At 47.2% G+C, this 23863-nt stretch overlaps 1 protein-coding gene across 7 annotated transcripts in view; it reads left to right on the top strand.

Moving 5' to 3' along the window:
* Positions 1-23863, top strand: part of Dip2c (disco interacting protein 2 homolog C) — a 375118-nt gene that overhangs the window by 264004 nt on the left and 87251 nt on the right. For all 7 annotated transcript variants that reach the window (XM_047520293.1, XM_047520292.1, XM_047520290.1 and 4 more), the window contains 8 exons: positions 3217-3327; positions 9141-9264; positions 9605-9714; positions 9896-9998; positions 12096-12160; positions 15235-15328; positions 15462-15581; positions 16760-16874. In XM_047520293.1, the coding sequence (XP_047376249.1) occupies positions 3217-3327; positions 9141-9264; positions 9605-9714; positions 9896-9998; positions 12096-12160; positions 15235-15328; positions 15462-15581; positions 16760-16874 (842 nt within the window). The remainder of the gene's footprint in view (positions 1-3216; positions 3328-9140; positions 9265-9604; positions 9715-9895; positions 9999-12095; positions 12161-15234; positions 15329-15461; positions 15582-16759; positions 16875-23863) is intronic.

Raw genomic sequence — 23863 nt, 5'->3', positions numbered from 1 at the left:
GACTGATTGACATACTAAAGGGAAACTTAAAACTTTTCAAACTACTGCTCCTCAAAACAAATGTTTTTTTTTTAAAAAAAAAAGTCTTTCAGGAATTTGATCCTTTTGTGTCCATTTTCTTTTTTGAGAGCCTGCAATAACGTACAATGTTAGATTCTGCTTTTATTCGCTTTGTAATATGACCTTTCATCACATTCGAGTACAACTTTGCAAAGTTCTGCAGTACAGCACTATCAGCATGAACTCCAGGCGTGAATCAGTGGGCAGTGTAAATCCTGGATGAAGTGGCTCTTCGTTTGAGCACACACACTGGTGACTGGGACCCGAGCCAGACCTGAACTTCTCCTTGGGAAAGGAGTGATCCACAGTCTGCTCTGGGAATGTCACCTTTTTTTTTTTTTTTTTTTTTTAATCTCTGTCATCTGCCCCTGAAGACTTCCACTTCCAGAGATAGTATTCTGGGAAGAATAACCAGCCCTATTTAACTACTCGTTTAGGAATGGGCAGCCATCAGTTCTGGATGGAACTGCCTGGTCCGTGCTCTGCTGTGGTGTGGTCAGCTTCCTCTAGCCTTTAGGTCTGTTTTAGGGGAAGACATTGTGCAGCAGCAGTGACCTGGAAATCTTGCAGACTCCCAATTGCACATTGCTCCCTTGTGAGACAATGACCTGAAAAACATGCTGTCAGCCTCAGTTCATCAAATGAAGGAAAACACTTGTGTCTAATGCAAACCTCAAACCGTTTTTAAAATTTGTTGCTTGGGTTTCATGCGTGTACGCGTACAAACAGTTTTTCATTCTTCTTCTGACTTTTTTTAGTTTAGTGGACTTTACTAAACTGCAAGAAGGCCATACAGAAATCGTCATATAATCCTAAACTAACTTCTGTTTCTACCAACGATTCTAACTGCCAGCTTGCCAGCGTGCCCACCTTGAAGGCCCCGCCTGCTCCCTTCTCATCTGCCGTCACAGTTCCTTTATGCCGGCCTGCTTCCTTAGACATTGAGACAAATTAGGATGTCATGTAGAACTGTTCGTACTAAAATTCATAATCTTAAGGTGTTTTAAGGAAGACTTTGGAATTTCCAGAACGAGGTCTTGCAAAACTGGTGCATGTATGCTACGTCATGGAATTCGCTCATGTTGACATGCCCAGCTTAACTGTCCATGAGGAAAAGTAATGCTGATGCTACAGCAGCATGATGGGAAGCCATCATGCTTAAACAGAAGTGGAGTATTTAAGAACCTTGTGGGTCTGGAAATAGGATTGTCTATTAAAACTGTCACAGAAGAAGCTTTCTAAATCTGAGAATAGGAAGGCTTACTTAAGATATAGCATTGGGGTAATGAGAGAGCAAGTTGGGCATGCATTGAATTAGCTGAACTGTGAATAAGGCAGTGCCAGGTAACAGGGTTTGGATCCATGGCAGACTGCTTATGCAGTGGTGGTTCTTTGATATCACCTGGTGAAGTTGCAAGTACCTCCTATGATCTTTTCACTGTCACGAGAAAACCTAAGGACACATCTCTCAGAATGCAGTACTAAAATTAACTCTGGGTTAATTGAGAGTTGACAAAATTGGATGGAATATTTATTGAATAATAGGTGATGATATAAAAGAAAAGTTTGACAAATGCAAAATATTAAGCATTTCTAATAAAAATAAGTCTTTGCATCAAAATATAAAAGTTAATACTATCTTTTTTTTCTCTCTAGCTTCTGAATACCAGAGAATGCATAGGACCCTTAACCTTTTGAGTTTGACTTATTTCACTTAACATGATGGTCTCTAGTTCCATCCATGTTACTGATGCCCTATTTCCTTTTTCTTGATGACTGAATAAAACTCCATTGTGTATATGCCACATTTTCTTTATCCATTCATTCATTGATGCACGCCTACACTGGTTCCATAGTTTGGCTGTTGTGAATTGTGCCGCTGTAAACATGGGTCTGCATGTATCACTGTAGTACATGACTTAATTTCTTCAGGGTAATACCAAAAGTGGTATGGCTGGGTCATGTGGTGTTTCCATGCCTAGTCTTTTGAGGAGCCTCCATATTGTTTTCCACAGTGGTCGGTGCCAATTTACTAGTCCAACCAATGGTGTAAAATTGTTCCTTTTTCTCCACATCCTCTCCAGCATTTGTTATTTGTATTTTCCCTTTTTTAGTTCTTTTTAGGTACACATGACAGAGTGTATTTGGCATATTATACATTCATGGAGTATAACTTATTAGGATCCATCAAAAGCAGATCAGTAGAGGAAAAGAACCAAGGGATGGGTGGTGGGGAGAGAGTGAAAAAGTGCCGGGGAGTGATACTAGCCAAATTCTGTTGTTAAATTGTGTGCGTGTGTGAATATGTAACAATAAATCCCATCAACATGTACCAGTATAATGTACCAATAAAGGTGGAAGAAAAAAATTACTGCTGTCAAATCTATTCATTCAAATGTTAGGGAACATATTTGAAACACTAACAGGTAAAAAGGTAAGGAACATTAGCATGCATAGGTGCACACTGTCACACTAAGCTCTCTATGTAGTTTTCTTTCACTTGACCTTTACCATGACACAAAGATACATTTTCTATAGTTATTGTTTTTCAGATAAGAAAACTAAGGCTTGGGCCATTATTGTGCATAAGATTCCTGTCGTAAAAACTGATATGGGATCCGAATTGAGTCTTTTCTGGGCCTGGCTCCCAGAGTGTCTGCTCAGCAATTTACTGAAGAATAACATAACCATTGAGTTAAAATAATGAGGGTTGTATCAAAATTCAGGGCTCAGTGGAGATAATAAAAAATTGTGGGGGCTGGGGAGATAGCTCAGTCAGTAGAGTGCTTGCCTTGTAAGCACAAGGCCCTGGGTTCAATCCCCTGCACCCAAAAAAAAAAAAATTTGTATGTCCAGTATAGTTTCTTTATGTAAAAACTATATGGATACAGAAGATAATACACAAAAATGAAAGCAATTGTGTCTGGTGATTGTTGTATAGATGACGGTTGCTAATGCTGGTCTCTTGTTTAAACAGGTGTTTAATATGTTATGCTTTCACCAACATGCTGCTTTACATACAGCACTTAGTTTTTGTTCTAGCAGACTTCCTTATTCAGAACTTCAGCCCTGCCTGGGGAAGGGTAAACCCAGGATGGTGTCTTAGAAAGCAGGAGACTGTTAATGTGGCAATTCCTTCCTGGCCCATCCCCACAGGTGGCGCTAGTGTTCCCCAACAACGACCCCGCTGCATTCATGGTGGCCTTCTATGGCTGCCTGTTGGCAGAAGTTGTTCCCGTGCCCATCGAAGTGCCACTCACACGAAAGGTAAGGAACTCGTCATTCATCACAGTGTGTTGGGAGGAGGTGATGGGCTCCCTTGCAGTCGGGTGTCTTGTTGGGTGAGAACGTGCAGGCAGCAGTTTCTAAGATGGCTTTTCATCTCTAATGGGTGTGGATCAAGGTGCCATGACGCATTCTCAGTTTCTTGAGGCTCTGAACAGGTTTTCATTGGTTATCCCTGTGAGGGAGCAGCTGTGCTCTCCCCTCCAGGGTGTGCTGCTTCCCAGAGGTGGAGCTTAAATTCATCTGGTAGCAAAGCGCTGAGCTGAGGAATGTCAGTCTCTCTGGTGAATGAATTTCATTCCTTGGTGCCAGGTAAATGGTAGTTTCTTAATCTGGTTTGTTGGGGAAAGCAATGGTTTTTATTCAGATGTCTTGACATGATCAAGCCTGGGTTTACCTGTGATTTATAGGATCTTGTTCTGTAATTAAAATAAGCATGTTGGTATCATTACCGTTTTGTCCAGTGTAAACCAATATTCATGTACTACCTGCCCATCAGTCTCTCAATCCGTAGGGTGACGTGTTCATCAAGCCAAGCAGGGCTGCAGCAACTTTAAGAGGAGTGAAGGGAGGAGACTGGAAGAGAGTGGGTTTGCCACTGGCTCGGGAAGGGAGGACATGCCCTTGGAGGCTGCCCTGTGTCATTTAGGCTTCATTTACATGTCTGTAATGAGCAAACTGGGATGACCCTTTCAGATCCCAGAGGCAATGCTTGCTTGCAGCCCAGGTGGTTTCCAGGGAAACCTCTGGCTGTCTTTGTGACTCTGACGTTGAGATTTACTGAATCAGGACTTAAAATATTCTGCAGCTATTGGAACAGGTCACGGGTGACTGTCCAGGACCTGTGCAGCTTCTCTAGTTGTGTTTCAGACTCTGCTCCTTGGTGGGAAGGGAGGGAGCCTGGGGCTCTTGTGAAAATGGACAGAGAGGAAGTTGCCAATTTAGAAGCCTGTTAGAAGGCCACGGAGTTCCCCGGCATGTGCCGTGCAAGGCAGGGCTGCAGGACAGGGACCCGGTACCCTGACCTCAGCACTCCCCTCCAGCAGGGGGTGTCGAGGGTGCCATTGCTGCCTGAGGGAGAGCCTCCTTCCTGCGTGGACTTACTGGACCCCAGGTGTGCACTGGACACCCCAGAAGTGCTTCCTTGTCTCCCCTGTCCTGTGATGTTCATAGCACGTGGGCACGAGAGCCAGACTTGGGGGATTCGCTGAGCTCCATGAGCTCCTTGCGGTTCTTCCAGTCCCACCTTATACATGGAATAGGAGATGCAGCCATTCCGTTGGTGTGTACTGCAGTGGGCAGGGGCTCTAGAAATCAAGGAGCCTGCTCAGGGTTTGTGGTCAAGGCTCAAGAGTCTCTGCATTCTCTAAACAGTAGAAAGTGATAATGTGGAGGAACTCGCGGGCTAATGTGAGGCCTGGGTCTCAGGCTGTTACCAGATGCCCAACCCTTAACCTTCGCCGGTAGTGATTCAGATTTGCCTGTGGAGCTGTGTGGCTGGGTGTCTTCGAGACCAGGGTGGGCTCTCACGGGACAGTCCCCCGAGGACTGGCTAGCCCACCTTCCTGGAGCATGTGCATGCTGCTCTCCGGTGGGCAGGAGTGTCGTATTGTTACCTGGAATCAAGGCAGAATTTGAAAGCTCTGAGGCAATGTCACACAAGATCCAAGGTGGCCGTCACATGGGCCATGAAACCTCTCCTCTAGCACATTTTTAAAGCACTAGGAAATGCTGAAGTATCTTTTGAGTCCAGTTTGACAGAAATTAGACACCTTTCTAAGGTGGTGCGGACATGAAGGTGTGCAGACGTGAAGCAGCGATAAATGAGAGAAGGGGAGGGCTTCACTCTGTCACAGGGAGACCTGCCTGTCCTTAGGTGCCAGTTAAGGAGACCTTAACTGGGACAGCCCTTGCACCCAAGGAGAGGTCGTTGGTCTTACCGTGCATGGGGCAGGGTTGGCCTGGGTTCATGGGACATCTCAGAAGGCACTCTGGTCAGAGGGCAATGGGGGATGGGGTCCAGCAGGGGCTGGGATGTCTCACTGGATGGGAAGCCAGGGAGGTGCCACCTGTCCTGTACCTCATTCCTTTCCTGGGATGCAGAGTGACAGGCCCCACTCTGTGACCTTGGTCTTAGGACCAGAGTAACATAGGATGAGAGATTGAACGGTGCACCTACTAAGGACAACAGGACAGGTCTTCTGGGCCAGAGTGGTGGGGACTGCCCGGGCCTGACCAGCCACAGGGAGTCGGTCACTCCTACTGAGCTGTTCTGTCTGCAGAGGGTATCTGCCCTGTGCCTCGTTGATCTGTTGGCAGTAGTGAAGTTCGTAAGTGTCTTGGTCAAGTGGCCCTGCTGAAAAGAGATGCGTCTTGTGTGTGTTTGCAGCTTCACGTGAGTGGTCAAGATGGCACTTTGATAGAGGAAATGGGTAGAGAGCTGGGATATGGGGAGCCACGAGTTGGGGGCAGGGGAGTGGGGGTGAGGCACTGTGGGGACAGGAGGAGAGGCTGCCTCCGAATGTAAGGAGGGCTGCTCCGGGAGACGCCCCTCCCCAAGTACTGCGGTGAGCGGTACTGTGGAACGGGTTTACCTTCACGTGCTCCGGGCTGTGTGTATGTGTGCAGGTGTTGCTGTACATGAGCGAGCAAGTGTATATTGGGCCTGTGTGTGCACGTGTGTTCATTTTTATAGGCACAGAGGTGGGTGCAAATGTAAATGAATGACTGTGCTTATCTGTGCATGTGTCTGCTTGTGTGTGTGATTTGTGCATGCATATGTGTATGGGTGCATGTAGGTGTTTACTGGGGATAAGCAAGATAAGCAATGAGGCCAGATTAGCCAAACTTTGATAATTGTTGATGCTGAGCACTTGGAATTTCTTTCTCCTGCTCTAAATTTCCATCGTAAGTTTTTAAATGATTGGCAAAAACACATTAGTCATCAAGCACACACCTGTAATCCCAGTGTCTCAGGAGGCTGAAACAGGAGGATTGCAAGTTCAAGGCCAGCCTAGGCAATTTAATGAGACTCTGTCTCAAAGTCTGGGATGTAGCTAAGTGGTACATTGCCCTTGGGTTCAACCCCCCAACATCTCTCCCACCCAAAAATTAATTGATAAGTGTATCATAGTAATGTTAAGGAAAATTTTTTTCTACCAGTTTATTTGCTCCACCTTGATTATATTACCATAATCATCTTAAATTTCAATGTTTTGTGTTGAACCTGCAAAATAATGCATTTGAGGTTCGTTTCTCCATTGATCTTATTATCTTACACCATCTCCTGAGAGCTAACGCTGTTAAGTTGGCAATTTAAGTGGGCAGGGGGTGAGACTGGATGAGCACTACTAGTTTGAGTGCTACAAACCCAAAATGAGTTTGTGAGGTGACTTCATGAGCGGCGTTGGGCAGAGAACACGTCTGTGGATGATTGGTGCTTTCTGAATGCGGCTTGGGTCGGGGTGAGGTGGACTTGGACCCAGTGAGAGATCCCAAACAGCCCAATGTGATTACCTGAGGAATCACTGCCGACTATGTGCAAGGAAGAACTTTCTAGAAAGTGGCATCAGTCAACCCTTTATATTTTGGTGAAACACTGAAAACGAGAGTTTTGAACTCAGGCCTGGTGCAGCTTTTCTTAAGTAGAGAAAATGAGTCATCAAGGAGATTTTGGGATAGCGGGCTGATCAGCTGCCCCTGCTGGCAGCACTGGGGAGGTGGTGGTGGTGCGAGCATGCCCCCCTGCCCTCCAAGTGTGGCACTGCATCTGCCTGTATCTGAGAAAGACACCGCCTGCAGAAAACAGGTGCATCAGGACAAAGCAGGTGGGAAGTGACATCAACGCCCCAGGAGGACTCATTTCATTCACATCATTCCTGAGACGTCTTGCTGTTTCCCTGGGTAGCCTCAGGTCTGCCAGAGGAAGGCAGGAACCACCCTCCCAGAGACAGGATGGTGCATTGTGGGAAGCTCTGGCTGCTGGCTGGAGTGGAGCCCGGTGACCTGTCCTCAGGTTGTGTGCTGAGACAGCCAGGCCCTTGCTCTGATGCCAGTGTGCTCAGGGTCCCTTGACACATGCCGTGGTGTTTGTTGAGGGGCTGACTCCAGAATGTGTATGTGTGTGTGCATGTGCGTGTGCGTGCAAATGCAGGCCTGCTAGGTGCTGCCTGAGAGGGCTTCCGGGAGCTGGGTGCTGAGGTCTTCGGAAGAGCTGTCTCCAGGCCCTGGGAGGGTCCTCGTGGAGGGGGTGGAGGAAGAGCAGGTGTGAGGCTCAGACTTCACGCTGGCTGCCGCAGAATCCCTTACTCAGTTTTAGGAGTCTTTTCATATGTGGCTAATCACTTAGGGGATTAAATCGTGTGTGGATATTAAGAGGACAAAGTGCCAGGGAGTCAGGACTCCTGGCCAGAAGGCTCCAGGCCAAGCGTGTTCTAGCCGCTTGTCAGTGTCTGAGCGGTCACTGCCTGTAGCTGTAATGACTGACCCAACCACTGCAATTCATCACCACGCCTGATTATGACTCCCCTTGAAAAAGCATTGCCAAAGGCAAGAGTGCCACAAGAATGTCCCCAAGATGAGACCCAGACCTCCCTCCCCTTGCAGGATTGTGTTGGGTGCACACATCAGTTTGTTGGCCATTGCTCCTTAAAGAGTCCATGGAAAGAGACATGTGCTCACTGCAGATTTGAATCTACACTGAGAACGGTATTGATTAAGCTCTGGAAAAACTAGAGCTTTGAAATGTTAATGCTGCTTACTTTACCCGGGTGAAAACACTGGCTTTGTCAGAGCTGGACCCTCCACTCCACCCATGGCTACCAGGCTGTGCTCCAGCTCCTGCCGGGGGCTCCCGGGGAGCCCTCTGGGGGCTGCAGCCATGACTCATTCACTACACCATGACATTTTTATTGCTAGGAAATGCTGGCTACTTTGGAGCTTATGCTTTATTTTCTGAATCTAACAATTGCAAAGCAACAGAGCCAGTATGACTGGTGGGAGTGAGAAAATTGAATCGAAGTGACTCGGCTGCACATTTGTCTTTCCGTGGGGCAGCTGGAAGTAATGGGCAATAAAACTCACACAGGGTGGCAGTTCCTGTGGCTGCTGGAGCTGGGGAGGCCCCATCTGCAGCGTGTGCTCAGACGTGACGTTCCAGAGACGGGGCTGCCAACGCCGCAGCTTCCTAGGCTTTTTTTGTCTCCAGAGTTGAAGTCCTGCCACCGTGCTATTTTAGTTGGCTATTTCTCAGGGTGGGAAAGGTGACCCAGCTCCTCATTCCTCCACTGAGGGTGACTCTGACTAGTGTACCCCCCTCCAGATGTATCATCTACATCTCCTGGCTTCGAGTGCTCAAACATTAGGCGCTTGGCATTAGTATAGTAAACGGGGTTCTCTTGGCCCTTTTTCTTCTCCTCAGTGATTAAGTGTTGCCAATCAGTCATAAAATTGGAGGGGACTATGATGGCAATCTCTCAGAAACCCAGCAAAGTCCACCCGTGTGCTGAGCACATTGCATGTACTCTGATTTGCCCCCAGAAGCAAACCTATTAATTTGCTTGTTATCCCCATTTTACAGTTGAGAAAAAAGAGTCCAAGCAAGCTAACTTGCTCAAGCTAGCTTGCTTTGCAAATGTCCGGGCTGGGATTTGACCCAGTTACTAGTTAGTTGTTCAGGAAGAAAGAAGCAACTTAAGGAGGACAGTTCACTTCCCCTAAATGGAGGGCCAGGCAGTGCTTTTACCAGGAGTGGAGCCACATTTTGCATTCTCACCTCTTCTCTGTCGCCCTCTCAGGACGCAGGCAGCCAGCAGATAGGCTTCTTGCTTGGAAGCTGTGGAGTCACTGTAGCCTTGACTAGCGATGCCTGTCATAAAGGACTGCCAAAAAGCCCAACAGGAGAGATCCCCCAGTTTAAAGGTACGCTCAAGAGCCTTCGAGAGCTCCTTTTCCCCCGAGTCCATGTTGCAAGACAGGCTCTTCCCTTGGGGAAGGACGCCCCATGGGATCCCAGCCCCTCTTGGGCACGTGTCCATGTCTGAGCACAGCGGCGCATCAGCCTGTGGGCGCTGTGCTTTAGCTGGCAGTGACCTGGGTTTTCTTTTGTGGACGTCTGAGATTTGATGACATACCAAAATGCCAGCGAGTCCGTCTAGCCTGAAGTGGTGTTTGAAAGTACGCCACGTGAATGGAGAGAAACTCTCCAGACCTGTTTCCTGGGGACTCCTTGCTTAAAAGGAATCTGTCCTTTATTTGCCAGGTTGGCCAAAGCTGCTGTGGTTTGTCACAGAGTCGAAACACCTCTCCAAACCTCCCCGGGATTGGTTCCCACACATTAAAGATGCAAATAACGACACCGCTTATATTGAGGTAAGTGGCCACGTCCCGGGCGGGGCTGGGTGTGCGCTCTGGGAGCAGAGGTTCACCTCCAGTTGCTGCACCAGCACCAGGTGAGACACTCCACATGTCTCAGGCACCTGGGGAGCTGATGTGGCCGACCTGGACTTGCCCCCTGGCACCACCTTCCCATGCATTTCCTGTCTCGTTTCAGTACAAGACGTGTAAGGATGGAAGTGTGCTGGGCGTGACGGTGACGAGGATCGCACTGCTGACACACTGCCAGGCGCTCACACAGGCGTGTGGCTACACGGAAGGTGTGGACACAACCGAGGCCCCCGGGACCCTGGCTCTTCTGTGCGAGGCCCTGTTGTCCGGGAATGCCCTTGGGAGCCCGCCTGTTAGTCCTCCTCCTGGGCTGTGCTCAGCCCGACTGAATGTTGACTCAGTGGATCGTCAGTGTCTTAGCTCTGCTGCTGTAACAAAGGGCTGCAGATGTCCCACTTCAGGGTAGACAGGGTTCCGCCTCTGAAAGTCCAAGGTCAGGGTGCTGGCAGGGTTGGTTCCTGGCGAGATCTCTCCAGGTTTGTGGCTGGCACCTTCTCCCTGTCTCTCCACGTGACCTTTTCTCTGTGTGCATCTTGGGAGAGGGATTCTCACGCTCTTCCTATGAGACTGTCAATCAGAGCTCTCCCCGTGACCTCACGTATTGCTTAAACAGACTCTAGCTCCAAATATAGTCACTTGGACGGGCTTTCCCATGTGGATTTGGGGGTACATGCTCCAGGCCCTAATGGTTAACACCATGGATTTCATTTCTGGCTGCTTGTGTGTGCTTAGTAGTGGGATTTTGTTTGGTTTTGTTTAAGTGCCCATGCTTTAGTGTGAGAATCTCTGAAGGTGGTTTTCTGAGCTCCTTGGTCATGCACTTGGACAGTGGGAAGTGGTTGGTTTGTGTGGGGTTTTCTTTCCTCTGAATGGGATCGTCATGGGAGGCCAAGAGATGCAGTGAGTGGGAGGAGCCTCGGTAGCAGCTGCAAATTGGACCCGGAAGGAAGGGCTCAAGGGGTCCCTCCAAGCCCTCTGGCTTGCCCCAGGTTCCCGTACAGGGTGTGGCTTCCACAAATGCCCACACCCTGACATCTCCTCCTGGGCCCTGAAGGCTCTTGGGGCACCTGTCTCTAGAATCTGTCTCTTACTTCAGACTGAAGTGCTTCTCTTTTTTCTGCTGTGGGCTTTCTCTCCCCGTCCTTCTGACAATCACCCTTTTTTAAAAACAGTTCATTTGTCTCACAGGGCGGTCCCACTGGTTTGGTGGGCAGCCCTTGTGGCTTGGAGCCAGCTGGCCTGTGGTTGCCACTGCCCTCGTCTTCACCACCTCATGAGCTGTGCCCTGGCCCTGGTGTCTTCAGGGTCCCGGGCTGTCGCCCTTGGGTTGGGGAGCCCGGGATATATGTAATATTTCCATGGTATACAAAACTATGGAATATTTATATGTAATATCATATATAATATATATTTCTCTGCAGAAGTCCTCTTATGAAAAGGAATCTAGGACGTTCCTTTGAGCATGTTTATCTTGGAAGCCTCTCTACCTGGTCTCCCTCCTTACTTCAGCCTCTGAAAGGGGCACGGGGGGTGACACTCAGCCTTGGTGAGCGTGGCAGGGAGGAGTAATAGAGAAAGACACGTTGAGCACCCAGGGCAGTGAGAGGTGGCCCAGGGCCCTGTGCAGGCAGCCTTGTTCACCTGGGCTGATGAGTGTGATTTACTCCCCCCATGCACCACCCCCCCAAAAAAAAAAAACAACAACCCAAGTCATGCCTGGCTTGCTCTAGCTTTGCAGCTGAATTCCATGGTGGTCATTGTTCTCCCCTATATATTCTTAGCACTGTTTTTCCTGCTTCTCCTTTTTTTTTTAGCACCCCCCACCAATGATCCTTGAATCCTCCTCCATCCCTGTCTTTGCTAATCTCACCTCCTTTTCCATCCCACCCCCACCCGTGAAGATGTCTGGTAGAGCAAGGTAGTCCTGTCCATTGCCGGAAACGGATGCTCTCTTCCAAATGCCGAGCAGGAGACCACAGGGCAGGCCTCTCTTCCCAGGGAGGCACACTTGAGGGAAATGGAAAGAATCCTTTCAAAAAGAGAACAGGGAGGGATACACAGGTGGGGTTTTCCAGTGATGCCGTGGGTCGCTGCTGCTGCTCACCGTCAGAAGGTTGCCCTGGAAACACCCCTCCGGCCTGGCCGGCACTGTCTGAGGTCTGAATGAGAGCCGCGGAGTTGCTTCAAAGATGTTCCACGTTGAGATTCTTGCAGGACCCTCGATTTCACCCTGAGTTGATATTGGGTTTTTGTAGCCGTTTCTCAGTGTAGCTGTGTCATAACTCCTGTGACTTCTTCTTGCACAGCCGAAACCATCGTGAACGTGCTGGATTTCAAGAAGGACGTGGGCCTGTGGCACGGGATCCTGACAGTAAGTGGAAATTGCACCCTCCCCCACCTCACTGTCTGTCACGTCAGGGTGCCCCACGCCAGAACTCGGACTGCTCTGCACATGGACCAAGCCCTTCTTCCCCACTACGAAGAAGAAAATCATCATGGTTAGGAGTCTGACTTTGTTCCCTAAGATAGCTCAGGACAGCATGAGAAGTCCAGCCAGTCTCAGCAACTGCGTGCTCGGGTCCTGGTCCCACATTGAGGCTACCGCCCCAGGGCAGCCTTTCAGGGCCCACCGGGAGTTCACCAACTGCCTTCCCCCACCTTGGGCTCTTGAGGTTCCACAGTCATGTCTTCGATGTCCTATTCATGTTTGGGTTGCTTTCCCGTGCACTTTATCAGCCTAGCCTGTTCTCTGTGTGTGTTCTTCCTCTGGTTGGTGTTCATGGATGTTCAGGGATCTGCTGTTCCATTATTCTACGGGCGGGGGGTGACTTTCTCAACCTCCCCTTGGAGAGGAAATCGCAGCATGAGTTGCGGAGAAGTTCATCGCGTCGTTAGTGCCGTTGGTGAGGGAGGGCACCTCTGATAGGAGCAGCAGCTTTATTTGAAGTGTTCTTGGCACTTAAGACACGTGGTGTATCCCTGCTTAGAATCTCCCCGTGTCATATCTGGTAACTTTCACTTTTTTTTTTTTCCCCCTTGAGAGTTTCTTATGCGGAATGTCCCATCATTTTTGCATGAGTAATGAGAATTCCAGAACAGGAGTTTAAGTCTTTATAAACCAGAATTGATAGGAAAAAACAGCTCTTTGCCAGCTCTTTGCCGCTCCAGACCAGCCCCCTGGCCTCTGCTGTGAAATAGTTCACTTCTAACATCTGTCTAGCCTCAGTGCTGAGGTGCAGAAATGCGCTTGCAAATGCTGCCACTCTGGGTGCTGGTTGGCGTAGAGGGAAGAGCATGGGCTTCGGCATCAGAAGGTGGCTGGGGCTCAGCCTCCCTTCTCTAGCTGACTTGGGCAGGGGTCATGTGCCTGTGTGCAGCAAATGTCTGCTGACTGAGTCAAATGAGAACCACATCCCTGTTGATGTGGTCGGTGTGAGGATTATGTGGCCCAATACTTAGCAAACTCCTGGTCCTTCCACATGCTCAGTCTTTACATCTTCAAGGACAGAGGCTGCTGCTGTGGGGATTGGTTAGCCCGTCACGGGATGTACCACATTTCTGGTTTTAGTTACCCTGGATGGTCCTGTTTCCCAGCTTTCTGCAATAGCATTGCCACCTCTGCTCAAATGGCTCCTTTCTCGAGAGTGTTTCCCTGCTTACTATTGCCCTTCTGGATTCCGGCCTGCAGTATTAGTGGTTGGAGAGCCTCCTCTACAGCCAGGCAGTTTTCTGAACAAATAGCAGTGCGTGTCTGCTCTGTCGCAGCCTGGACAGTCAGTGACCTGGATGTGGGCTGGTTGGAGCCACAGTGAGGATGTACACTGGATTTGCATTCGGAGTTCCCACCTTTGAAGCAGTGACTCTCTAGAGTGGTCTGAGCCCTCTCCTCTGCCCCCACCCACCATGGCCTACAAGGCCAGCCAGCCAGAAAGGACTTGGCCTTGTGTGTGCAGTCCCTGTGACTTGGCAGCAGTGTGAGGCTGCATGTGCCACAGATGCCCGAGAGGCGTGTGGTGCTAATCACAGCATGGAGGAACTGACCACTTGTTTTAAAGTTGGTTTCAGCTGTCCGTTTTGAAGAAATGACTCCTGGGTACCCATTTCTGGGTACGTTAGCAAGGCTGGAAAGAAGACCAAGTGTGATTGAGACAAGCTTTCCTCTGTGCCTTAGGTTTCCTCTGTGCATAACACTTAATCAGCAAATTAAATCTTGTGAAATAAAATACTACAATACCCTAGAAAAAACCAAGCCTCAAGAATACAAAAGTTTAGTACAAATGATTATTCGGTGAAATGGAGTGTTTAATGTATTTATTTCTAATTGACACGTGTGCTTGATGCAGCACAGTGGCCCTTCAGTACGTGTAATTCCATGTGTAAAGATCACATCAGGGTAATTGGCATATCTGTCACTCAGACGTATATCATTTCTTTCTATGGGAAACATTTAAAAATCCTCTCTGCTCATATTTTCAAGTATCCAATTAATTGTCACTGTGGTTATCCTACTGTCCTATAGAACATGAGAAATTCCTCCTCCCAGGGAGCTGCGCCCTGTACCCAGGACTCACCTCCCTCTCCCTCGTTCTCCTAGGTCTTTCCCAACCTCTGGTAACTGCTGTTCTGTGCTCTGCTTCTTTGAGACACTAAATTGCCTTCCACACATGATTGAGAACATGCAGAATTTGTCTTCCTGTGCCTGACTTAAGTCACTTAACACAGTTCCATCCATGTTAGAATTCCACTTCCATCCATATTGCCAGAAATGACAGGATTTCAGTCTTAGGTGTGAATGATTTTCCCTTGCAGACATGAACCACATCTTCTTCATCTTTGTCCGCTGGTGGACACCTGAGTTGGCTCCATGTCTTGGCTGTTAGAAGTAGCGCCCCCGTGCACACACAAGGGCAGGCATCTCTGCAACGCGCTGGCTTCATTTCCTTTGGATATGTTCCCAGTCATGGCACACGATGTGCTAGTTCTGTCTTGACCTCTTGGAGGACTTGCACCGTTTTCTACAGCGGTGGATACTAACACACATCCCCACCAACAGTGCACGAGTGTGTGTGACTCATCAGCCACTGATGTGTCATTTTGAGAAATGTGTTTTCATGCTATTTTAGCAAAATGTTTTCTTAAAGGATTTGCCCTTCAATCCTCTTGACTCCTTCAGGAAGAGTTTAGGGAGAGGAGAAGCAGGGAGACTGAGCTAACCTCTGGGAAGTCACTTCTCATGGACGATACCAGGGCACACGCCCGATGGTGTCCAGCCTTGTGCAAGTCAGCCGTCGCCATGCCCGATGAGAGCTGTTCTTGTGCTTGTCACCTCAAGTGCCTCCGTGAAGCTCCTGTGTCCGTTCCTTTTGCCTTGGGTTAGTAGATGTGCCGCCTTTGCCTCTGGTAACTCCTCTCTTACCTCTTGTGTGTGTCTGTTCTTGATTTCAGAGCGTCATGAACATGATGCACGTCATCAGCATCCCGTATTCGCTGATGAAGGTAAACCCCCTCTCCTGGATCCAGAAGGTCTGCCAGTACAAAGGTTGGTCTCCCCTGTGGCTCGTGGGGGCCTTGGGGACTGAGTCGATTCACCGTCCCCGTGCCTCTCCATTGCCTCTTTTAGAATATCAGATGGCCCAATGGTGACACGTGATAACCTTTGCTTTTCTTTGTAGCAAAAGTGGCGTGTGTGAAGTCAAGGGACATGCACTGGGCACTGGTGGCCCACAGAGATCAAAGAGATGTCAACCTCTCCTCTCTTCGCATGCTCATAGTGGCTGACGGCGCAAACCCCTGTAAGTGAAGTGTCCGTTGTGACTTTGAAAGATGGGCACGTGGTCGAGACCCTTGTTTCCCGGGTGTCCTCCTTTGCATGTTGCTTTCTTTTTCCAGTCTTTATCATGTTTAAGAAATCGTCTTGAAACAATTGGCCAGTATTATGCAATGCAGTTGAAGGCAGTCCAGTAGAATTGCTAAAGACGAGGTGTTCTGAGGTTCAGAGGCACATCCTGCTTCTATAGCGAAACTGCCTTTTTGAGTTCAGTTGTAAAATCATACCCAAATCATAAAGTTTGAGAATTAAATGAAGTAATAGCTAAGTATAGTTCCAGAGCATGTAATGAGTGCTTAAGAAATACTGCTTATTTTATGGTCTACATTAGTTACATTGATCAGTAAATTTGTCATTTTTAATGAAACTTCATTATCAAATCCTATAACAAAAAAAAAAATTCCCAGGTGAAATAAATTAGCACTGTCATAGCATAATATTAATACACTTAGAGAAATACTTTAATCAAGAAACGAAAACAAGAAACTAGCTCTAGCTCCTTTGGTGAGAACAGTATATAAAGCCAGAAACCAGTTGAATGAAGTGAATTGAGCTGTGCGTCTTTAAGTATTTATAAATTAAAGCAGCCTATACTTCCTTAAAGCCCGACATACCAAGGTGGGTTTATAAATGGGTAACTTAGTTTTGCAAATGAGCCTTTCATCTCCAAAATAATTTGGTAAAAGTGAGCTCATTGAATAAGTAGTTGATTTTAATCTGTAATGCTCAGAACAGTACATCTGCATAAAGCAAAGCAAATCCAGCTGATACGTTACTATTAATTATACTTAGGTCTTATCCAAGTTAATACAGAGGAAAGTTTTCTTCATTTATTTTAGATTCATGCATTTCTCAAAATTTATGTACTTACAATGGAGGAACAAGTTTCAGAAAAGTTAATAAAGTAAGCATATCAGTTAGCAAAAATATCTTAAGTGTAGAAGTTGCTTTTAAAAAAAATTCGGATTTCTGATTTTGAGAATATCATTTTTCACTGTAACATAAAGAATAACTCGTACTGTCTCTCCATGATCCAACTCCATTTGTGGCTAAATCACTTCGACACTGTTGTATATTCTGGGATATTTTAAAACCGGTCCCCGCACTGCAGCTGTCTGACCCTTGTCCCTTTTTCCCCTCCAGGGTCTATTTCTTCTTGTGATGCGTTTCTCAATGTCTTCCAGAGTAAAGGCCTTCGTCAGGAGGTCATCTGTCCATGTGCCAGCTCACCAGAGGCCCTCACGGTGGCCATCCGGAGGTACTGGGTCACCTCAATTACAGTGGGCAGAGTAGAGAGCCGTCCTAATGACGCAGCCCACAGAGACCTGGGAATCTGGAGTTAGTGCTCAGTGCGAGAATAAAACCAGACCTTCCCTCTTCAGGATGGGTTCATCTCCCTCTTGCATGCTGACGTGGGTTCTCGAGTCCTCTAAGATTGATGAGGTAGAAGAACATTTCTCTCTACAGTTTCGTTGTACCTCCTGAGTAAGCAGGACGCTTTACGAGTATGGGAACGGTACTCTCACGTCCTTGCAGGTGACTCAGGTTTTCATTGACTCGTGTGAGTCTCGGGTTTAACTTGGGGATGGAATAGCATGTATGTTGGTTGAAGTGAGGTGCTTGCAGCCAAGCGTAGGCCTTCGCCTGACATTTTCTGTGTCCTCTTCCCTTTCTGCCCTCTGGGATGCTGCACTTCAAAGAACACTGGTTTGCCGAGCTTTCCAGCAGTGTGCTAGTACACCCAGGAGCTCTTGGGTCTGTGATGACCAGACATCCCGCAGCTGGGCATCCAGCTTCTTGGGGCACTTTTGCCCAGTTCATGTTCTTCACAGTGTCCTTGGTCATGAGTCAGTCAGCTGCTTCACAACCTCAGTGCTTGGGAGGGAAGGGGTTAAGGGGACGTAAAATATATTCTTCCAGAATGAGAAGGTGAGAAGTGTTCAACGTAGTAAATAGTCTCAAAAATAGGTATTGAAAAGGCTGTTTGATCATCATCATTAACTGGAGTTGGCTGTCAGTCATCCCCTGAGTACTCAGTTGTCAGCTCCAATGTAAGAAAGGCTTGCATCATGTAGACATTTGAAACTTGTAATATGACTTTCAGTGTTTGAGTTTGATCTCTAATTAGGTTCTATGTCCTGTAGCACAAATGTGTACTGTATTATAAGAATGGATGACAAAGAAAACTCAATACACAAAATGCGAGTTCTGTGTTATTCAAAGATTGGACTTTCCAGAGGTGTTCACAGGAAGAGTGTCCTCGTATCTCTGAAAAATTGAAAACCGATTTTAATTTTGGTTGAATCAGAAGTTCAGTCTTTCGCGTTATTTAAGTACATGATGAAAGGTACCATCACCAGAATCCAATCTTCAGTTTTTAGAGGGATCATTCTGTAGTACTATGTGAATGATCTCTTGACATTTGTATTTGACCTTTGAGTACAAAAACGTGCTTATGGTTGTACAGTGAAGCAGATTTACCATTGCAATTATGTTCTTCCAAGATCATTTTTAAAACGTCTCATTTGTGGGCTGGGGTTGTGGCTCAGTGGCAGAGCGCTTGCCTAGCACAAGTGAGGCACTGGATTCGATTCTCAGCACCACATATTAAAAAAAAAATGAATAAAATAAAGGTCTATCAACATCTAGAAAATTAAAAAAAGCAAAAAACAAACAAAAAAAAGACTCATTTGTACACTTTGGTGGAGAGTCCAAGAAGATTAAACTTCAACACATTTGACAAGGGCCAAGGGTCAGAGTTTGAACCCAGTCTGGACGGTAGTTGGCCACATGACCCCAAAGGAAGCCCTAGCTCCAAGGCCTTAGTTTCTTCCACCATAAAACGAGTGAATTGAAATTGGTAATATCTAAGTTTTCTGCCACCTCTAAGTGTTTAAGATCCCCCTGTTCTGCTAAATGGCACTGATGCGACATATTTATGATCAAATGATTTGCTTTTCCTAAAACTGTACTCTCAGTGCTGGTAAGGCAAAGTGGCATGGATTATGCCTGAGTTGATTGGCAGAGGAAAAGGGATAAGCAAAGAATCTTTAATCTTTTCCTTAAAAACCTCTAAAAATATTTCTTGAATGAGAGTAGAAATTTAGGGCCAATAATATGCAAATTAAGCCACAGGTATTTACTAAGTGTATCTCGTGTGACCTGTGAGACTTTTCCCTGTGGTTAGTGGGACTCGAGCATAAAACCAACCAACAAAATGATGTGTATCAAAGAGAATCTGCTTGTGTAGTTCGGGTCCATAAAGCTGTAAGCGAACTGGGCATGCTAGTTTTACGATATCGTCAAAGCATAATTTTCTTTCGGGAATAAGCAACGTGGGTTGAACCTGCTCTAAGTGCAATTACTAGTTGTATCTGTCCGAGGTGATAGTGTGAACGGGTGACCTTCACAGACGGTCCTTCAGCTGGTCTTGCTTTTGAACAGCATGGCTTCTGTTTGCTGAGTGTGAATCTGCTCCTCCTCTGTTTCCTTCACACTGACCACAGGCTGGTGCTCACTCTTGTATCTCAGAGTTCTTGCCAATCATTCCCTCATGACCAGTAGAAAAGCCCAGAAGCAGAGCAGGTTGGGCAGACACAACCGAGACCTTGCTGCCTGTAGTTCACAAAGTGTTGCAGCTGGTGGTGGTTCAGGGAAGTGAGCTTTTATCACAGGTTTTGGATGTTATTAAAGATCGTCAGTGAAAAGTCCAGATCTATCAGTCTCTAAAGGATGTCATTTGTTTTCATTACCTTGTGTTTTATTTATTTTTGATTGTATGTGGTATTTGTTGTGTTAAACTGCTGTCAACCTTCTTAATAAGATTCTTCCAAATAATAGATTCAATTATGTTTTCATAATATCTCACACTGGATGAATTGTGGTCTGTGAGAAGTAAATGGATATCAAAAACTCACAAAACTTTGCAAAAATCATGAAAAAATTTTCAAGGAAAATTTATATAAAATCAAATGTTGCATTTCAAATATTGCCAATTGAAACTCATTTCAATCTAGTTCTTACAAATATGTAAATACAATTCAAAACGGTTAGAAAAATATTCTTTTGTATTTTATTTCAAATGACAAATGAAAATTGAATATATGCATTATGGAACAGGTAAATCCAGCTAATGAATTTATGTACCATATCACACTTTTTTTTGTAGTAGAAACATTTATAATCTATTCCCTTAGCAATTTTCAAGTATAAAACTCATTGCTAGTAACTAGTCATAGTGTCATACAATGGATCTCCTGAGCATTTTCTTCCTACCTTAATATACATTGACCAACATCTGCTGAGTCCTCCCACCCTAGTCCCTGGTAACTACCAATCTATTATGTGCATCTGCATGCTTCTCTTTCTAGTTATATAACATTAGGATACACTTCACATAATCACAAAAACATGAAATAGAATTTGCTCTAATTTAGATCATGTGTTTTAAGTAATGTCAACCAGGAAGAAAATGAAATACACAATATTATCACCTTGACTGAATTTTTTTTCCCTGAAGTTGAACTATCTTCAAGGAGAATGGGTTAAAACTAAAAAGACTTGTGACTGGGAGAATCACAATATTTATTCCTGATCCTGAGCTGGTTTTAGTGCAAACATTTTGTAAACCTCACGACTTGTGTTTCTTCACTCTGTTGTACTGAACAAGTCTTTGGCCCCTGCTGTGCGGGACAGCTCCAGCCAAGCGCTGGGTCTCCTCTTGGGCTGTTGCTCACACTCATGGCTGTAGTGACCGCTGGCCATCTCGACACACCAGGCTGTAGCTGTCTGGTGCCAACTGATGCTTCCTGGGTGCTTGGTGCCCGTCACCACAGGGACCTACAGGAAACAGTTGTTACCATCATGTCTGTAGGTTCAAAATACCTGTGAGAAGGAGAAAATAAGGTGAAAGTGATACAGAAATATAGCAAGACAGAGTGGATGCCATAGCAGGTGTATCTTCCTGCCAGGAAACAGATGATCATCTCCACCCACAGGCACATCACCCCATAGTCTCTGGAAATAGAAGATTAGGTAGAATCCTCGACTTCGAGCCATGCGAACTGATTATGGAATAACAGGTCCAACTGTTTTAGACATATCTTTCTTACTTGCTTGTCGAACTGATAAATTTTTGAAAAATCAGTCTCTGCCTGTATTCTGGGATTTAGTTGCCTCCACAGAAAATCCAAGAGAGAAAATCTTCATTAAGGATTTCTCCTATACATTTTTCTCAGTGACACGGGATTTCGTTCAGTGACTACAGAGTGAGAATAGAGAATTGGGCCCTCCTGGAGGACCCTCCTGTTTCTCCCTGGGGGCTTCTCGCACCTCCCCTCACTGCCTCTGCCTCAGGGCCACCATCTCCCCCCTCAGACGTTCCTCTGTGCTGCGTTCTGAGAGGCCTGCCTAGTCTACTTACTCCTCGAAGGACCACGTCCCCGGGCAGGGCCACCTGAGTCCTGGATCCTTTCCCTGGAAGACATCTTGGAGCCCCTTCGTGATTTCCTGGGAGGTCCGGGAAGCTGATACAGGACTGGGGTGCTGCTGGGAGCCCTACCCTGCGCCCCCTGCAGTCTTCCCATAACCATCCGCAACACAGGGCAACAAGGGCACATTTGATTAGGCCAATCCTGTTTTCAGTAGCATTTGTTTATGAAGGAAAATTTTCCTGTTTTAGGGGTAATAAATGCTAAAATGGGAAACCACAGAGTCTTTAGAGCCTTGTCCCTTCCCAGCACCTCTTTTTCCAGGCCCACTCAGCGCTCCTCACCCCAGCAGGCCGCTGTGCGTCTCGGGGTCCCTGCTGCTCTACCTGTCCTCTGCTTTCTGACTTGTCCAGCTCTGCTACGTATTTTTTTTTTTTAGTTGAATGTTCTTTTAAATGCCTGTTATTTGCCAGGCAGAGGGGATGGAACAAGAAAGCCAGCAAGCACCTGCTTGTGTGGGGCCCAGGGAGGGGTGACCGTGTCACCAATCCACCAAGTGAATGAAAAGATCATTCTAGACAGCAGTAGAACGTGCCCTATTGATTTCACTGGGCAAAAGGGCAGAGTCTGCTTCCATAAGTCAGACTGACAAACTGCCTGTGCCTGTTTTTGAGAGAAGTTTCCTTGGGGCACAGCCACATGTGTTGACAGATTGCCCACAGTGGCACCACTGAGACGTCGGGGCAGACTCCAGAGTGGGCCAGCCCTGCAGGAGACTAAGGGAGCTGCGCCTAACAGGCCTCCTGAGGTGCCCTCTCACCTCCTGGACAAGCTGGGAGAGGCATTCTGTTCCTCGTGCACCACGGATGGGTAGGGAAAACAATGTGGTGGTAGGTCCCTCCTTCAGTGAAAGGTGAAACGCACAATTGAAGGGTGAGGGAATAATGTGAAGGCTTTTTGAGTTTTCCAAACCTGAGCCTGTCATCGTTGCTGTATACTCTGATTTTCAAGTTTTGATAAAACAGTCCTCCCTGGGTGCTCGATCAGGACATTTTTATCAAGATTCTTTTCAGGGAAATCAAATGCATTCCCTGCTATATTGTCTTTCTCAATATTCCTCCCTCTTGACTCTTGATACTCCAGCACATCAAAAGGAAAGTGGGACAATGTTCACACGAGTCTAGATCACATCGCTGAGATGTGACATAACTGGTGACTTGAAATGTGTGCTGGGAAGGCTGCTGTATCTGTGTCTCACATAGTCCATGATTGGTGGCTCCTGTGTCCACACCCCCCAGCTTGGCCCTGCGTCTCTCATGGACACACTGGGAAGACAGTGATAGCGTGTCCCTTGTGATTTAACTCTCACATGAAATAAGGAAGAGCCCTAAAAAATATGCAAAAGAGACCAATTTTAATGCTAAGCCAGGCTTATTTCTTCCTTACTGACTTCATGAGTTTAGCTGCATGATGGCAATTTTGGGAAAATATCCTTACACAAGTTGAACTTCCCAAATGCAAAAACAAAATTCAAGGTGCTCTGAAATTTGAAAACTTTGGAACACTGACATGATACAAGTGGAAAATTCCACACCTGATCTCACGTGGCAGGTGACAGTCAAAACACTGGCGCACACATGCAGCTTACTCTGCACCCAAGGGAAAGAAGACCTCTGAGCTTCCGTGTATCTTCTTCCTGTGCACACCCAGATCGCAGCACCCACGCACACTCGCAAATGGCACAGGCGCAGGCCAGACCCAACAATGGCAGGGGCCCCACAGGAGGCCAAGCCCCGTGTGCTTTGCTCCCTGTGCGTGCTTCTCTGCTGAGGTAAAAAGATAGTGTAGAAAATATACATTCAAGGAGAGAAAAACCCACGGTCGCTCCCATGGTAATGGGAGTAGGGGGAAAAGGGCTTGTGTGTTGATGCGGAGCCCAGGAGAGCAAGCTGCTGGAGGCTCTGCAGAAGTGCAGGACGTCCTCAGGAGAGCAGGGTGGTGTGGCCACCAGGCAGGAGCCGAAGAAGCCGGCAAGCCTGTGCGGAAAGGGATAGTTAATCAAAACTGGAAAACAGTGCAGGAAATGAAGATCTTAATCATGAGGCAAAAGCAGGGCCGTTGACCTCACGGTGCGGGCAGACCTCTTAGTGCTGTGCTGATCCTGAGAAAAGCAAAGGTCTTTCACAATAAATTGAAAATGGAAGTTGAAGGTATTCACCAGGCTGAGGGCAGAAATGAAGACAAGAAGGCAAAGCTAGGCTTGGTGGCTGGTGCACCTGTGGCCCCAGCTGCCCAGGAGGCTTAGGCAGGAGGAACACCTGAGTCCAGAGTTCAAGGCCAGCCTGGGAAGCACAGCAGCACTGACCCTGTGTTGCAAGAAGCACAATGTTTTGCTTTTCAAGGTTCCTGGTGAGGATTCTGCTGCTCAGGAAGCAGTGGGCAAATCCATGGAGTTGCCACGGCTGCGGCAGGTGAAAATCCAATGCTAGAGCTGACAAAGCATCAGGGCATTGTCCCTGAAAGACACACTGCAGCTGATGGCAGCCACCCCAAGGGTGGAGGATGCCGGGGACAGAACTGCCGGATGTGCCGTGGCACACTCAGTGTGAGCTTGCTGCAGCAGGCAGGAGCTGGCATCCTTGCCGCTGTGCAGAAGTGACTTGTTCCCAGGTCACTAGGATGCACACAAAAGAGCACGGATCATCAGGATGTCTTTCCTGGTTGGTTTCCTGAACGTGTGGTGCCAGCAGCTTGTGCACGCTGCAGGGGAGCCGGGCCGGGTGACGGCTGCAGGGTCTGGCCATTCCTCGACAGTCGC

This window comes from Sciurus carolinensis, chromosome 12 (assembly GCF_902686445.1).
Source record: "Sciurus carolinensis chromosome 12, mSciCar1.2, whole genome shotgun sequence".
Lineage (NCBI taxonomy): Eukaryota > Metazoa > Chordata > Mammalia > Rodentia > Sciuridae > Sciurus > Sciurus carolinensis.
This window is presented reverse-complemented; position numbering and strand designations above follow the sequence as displayed.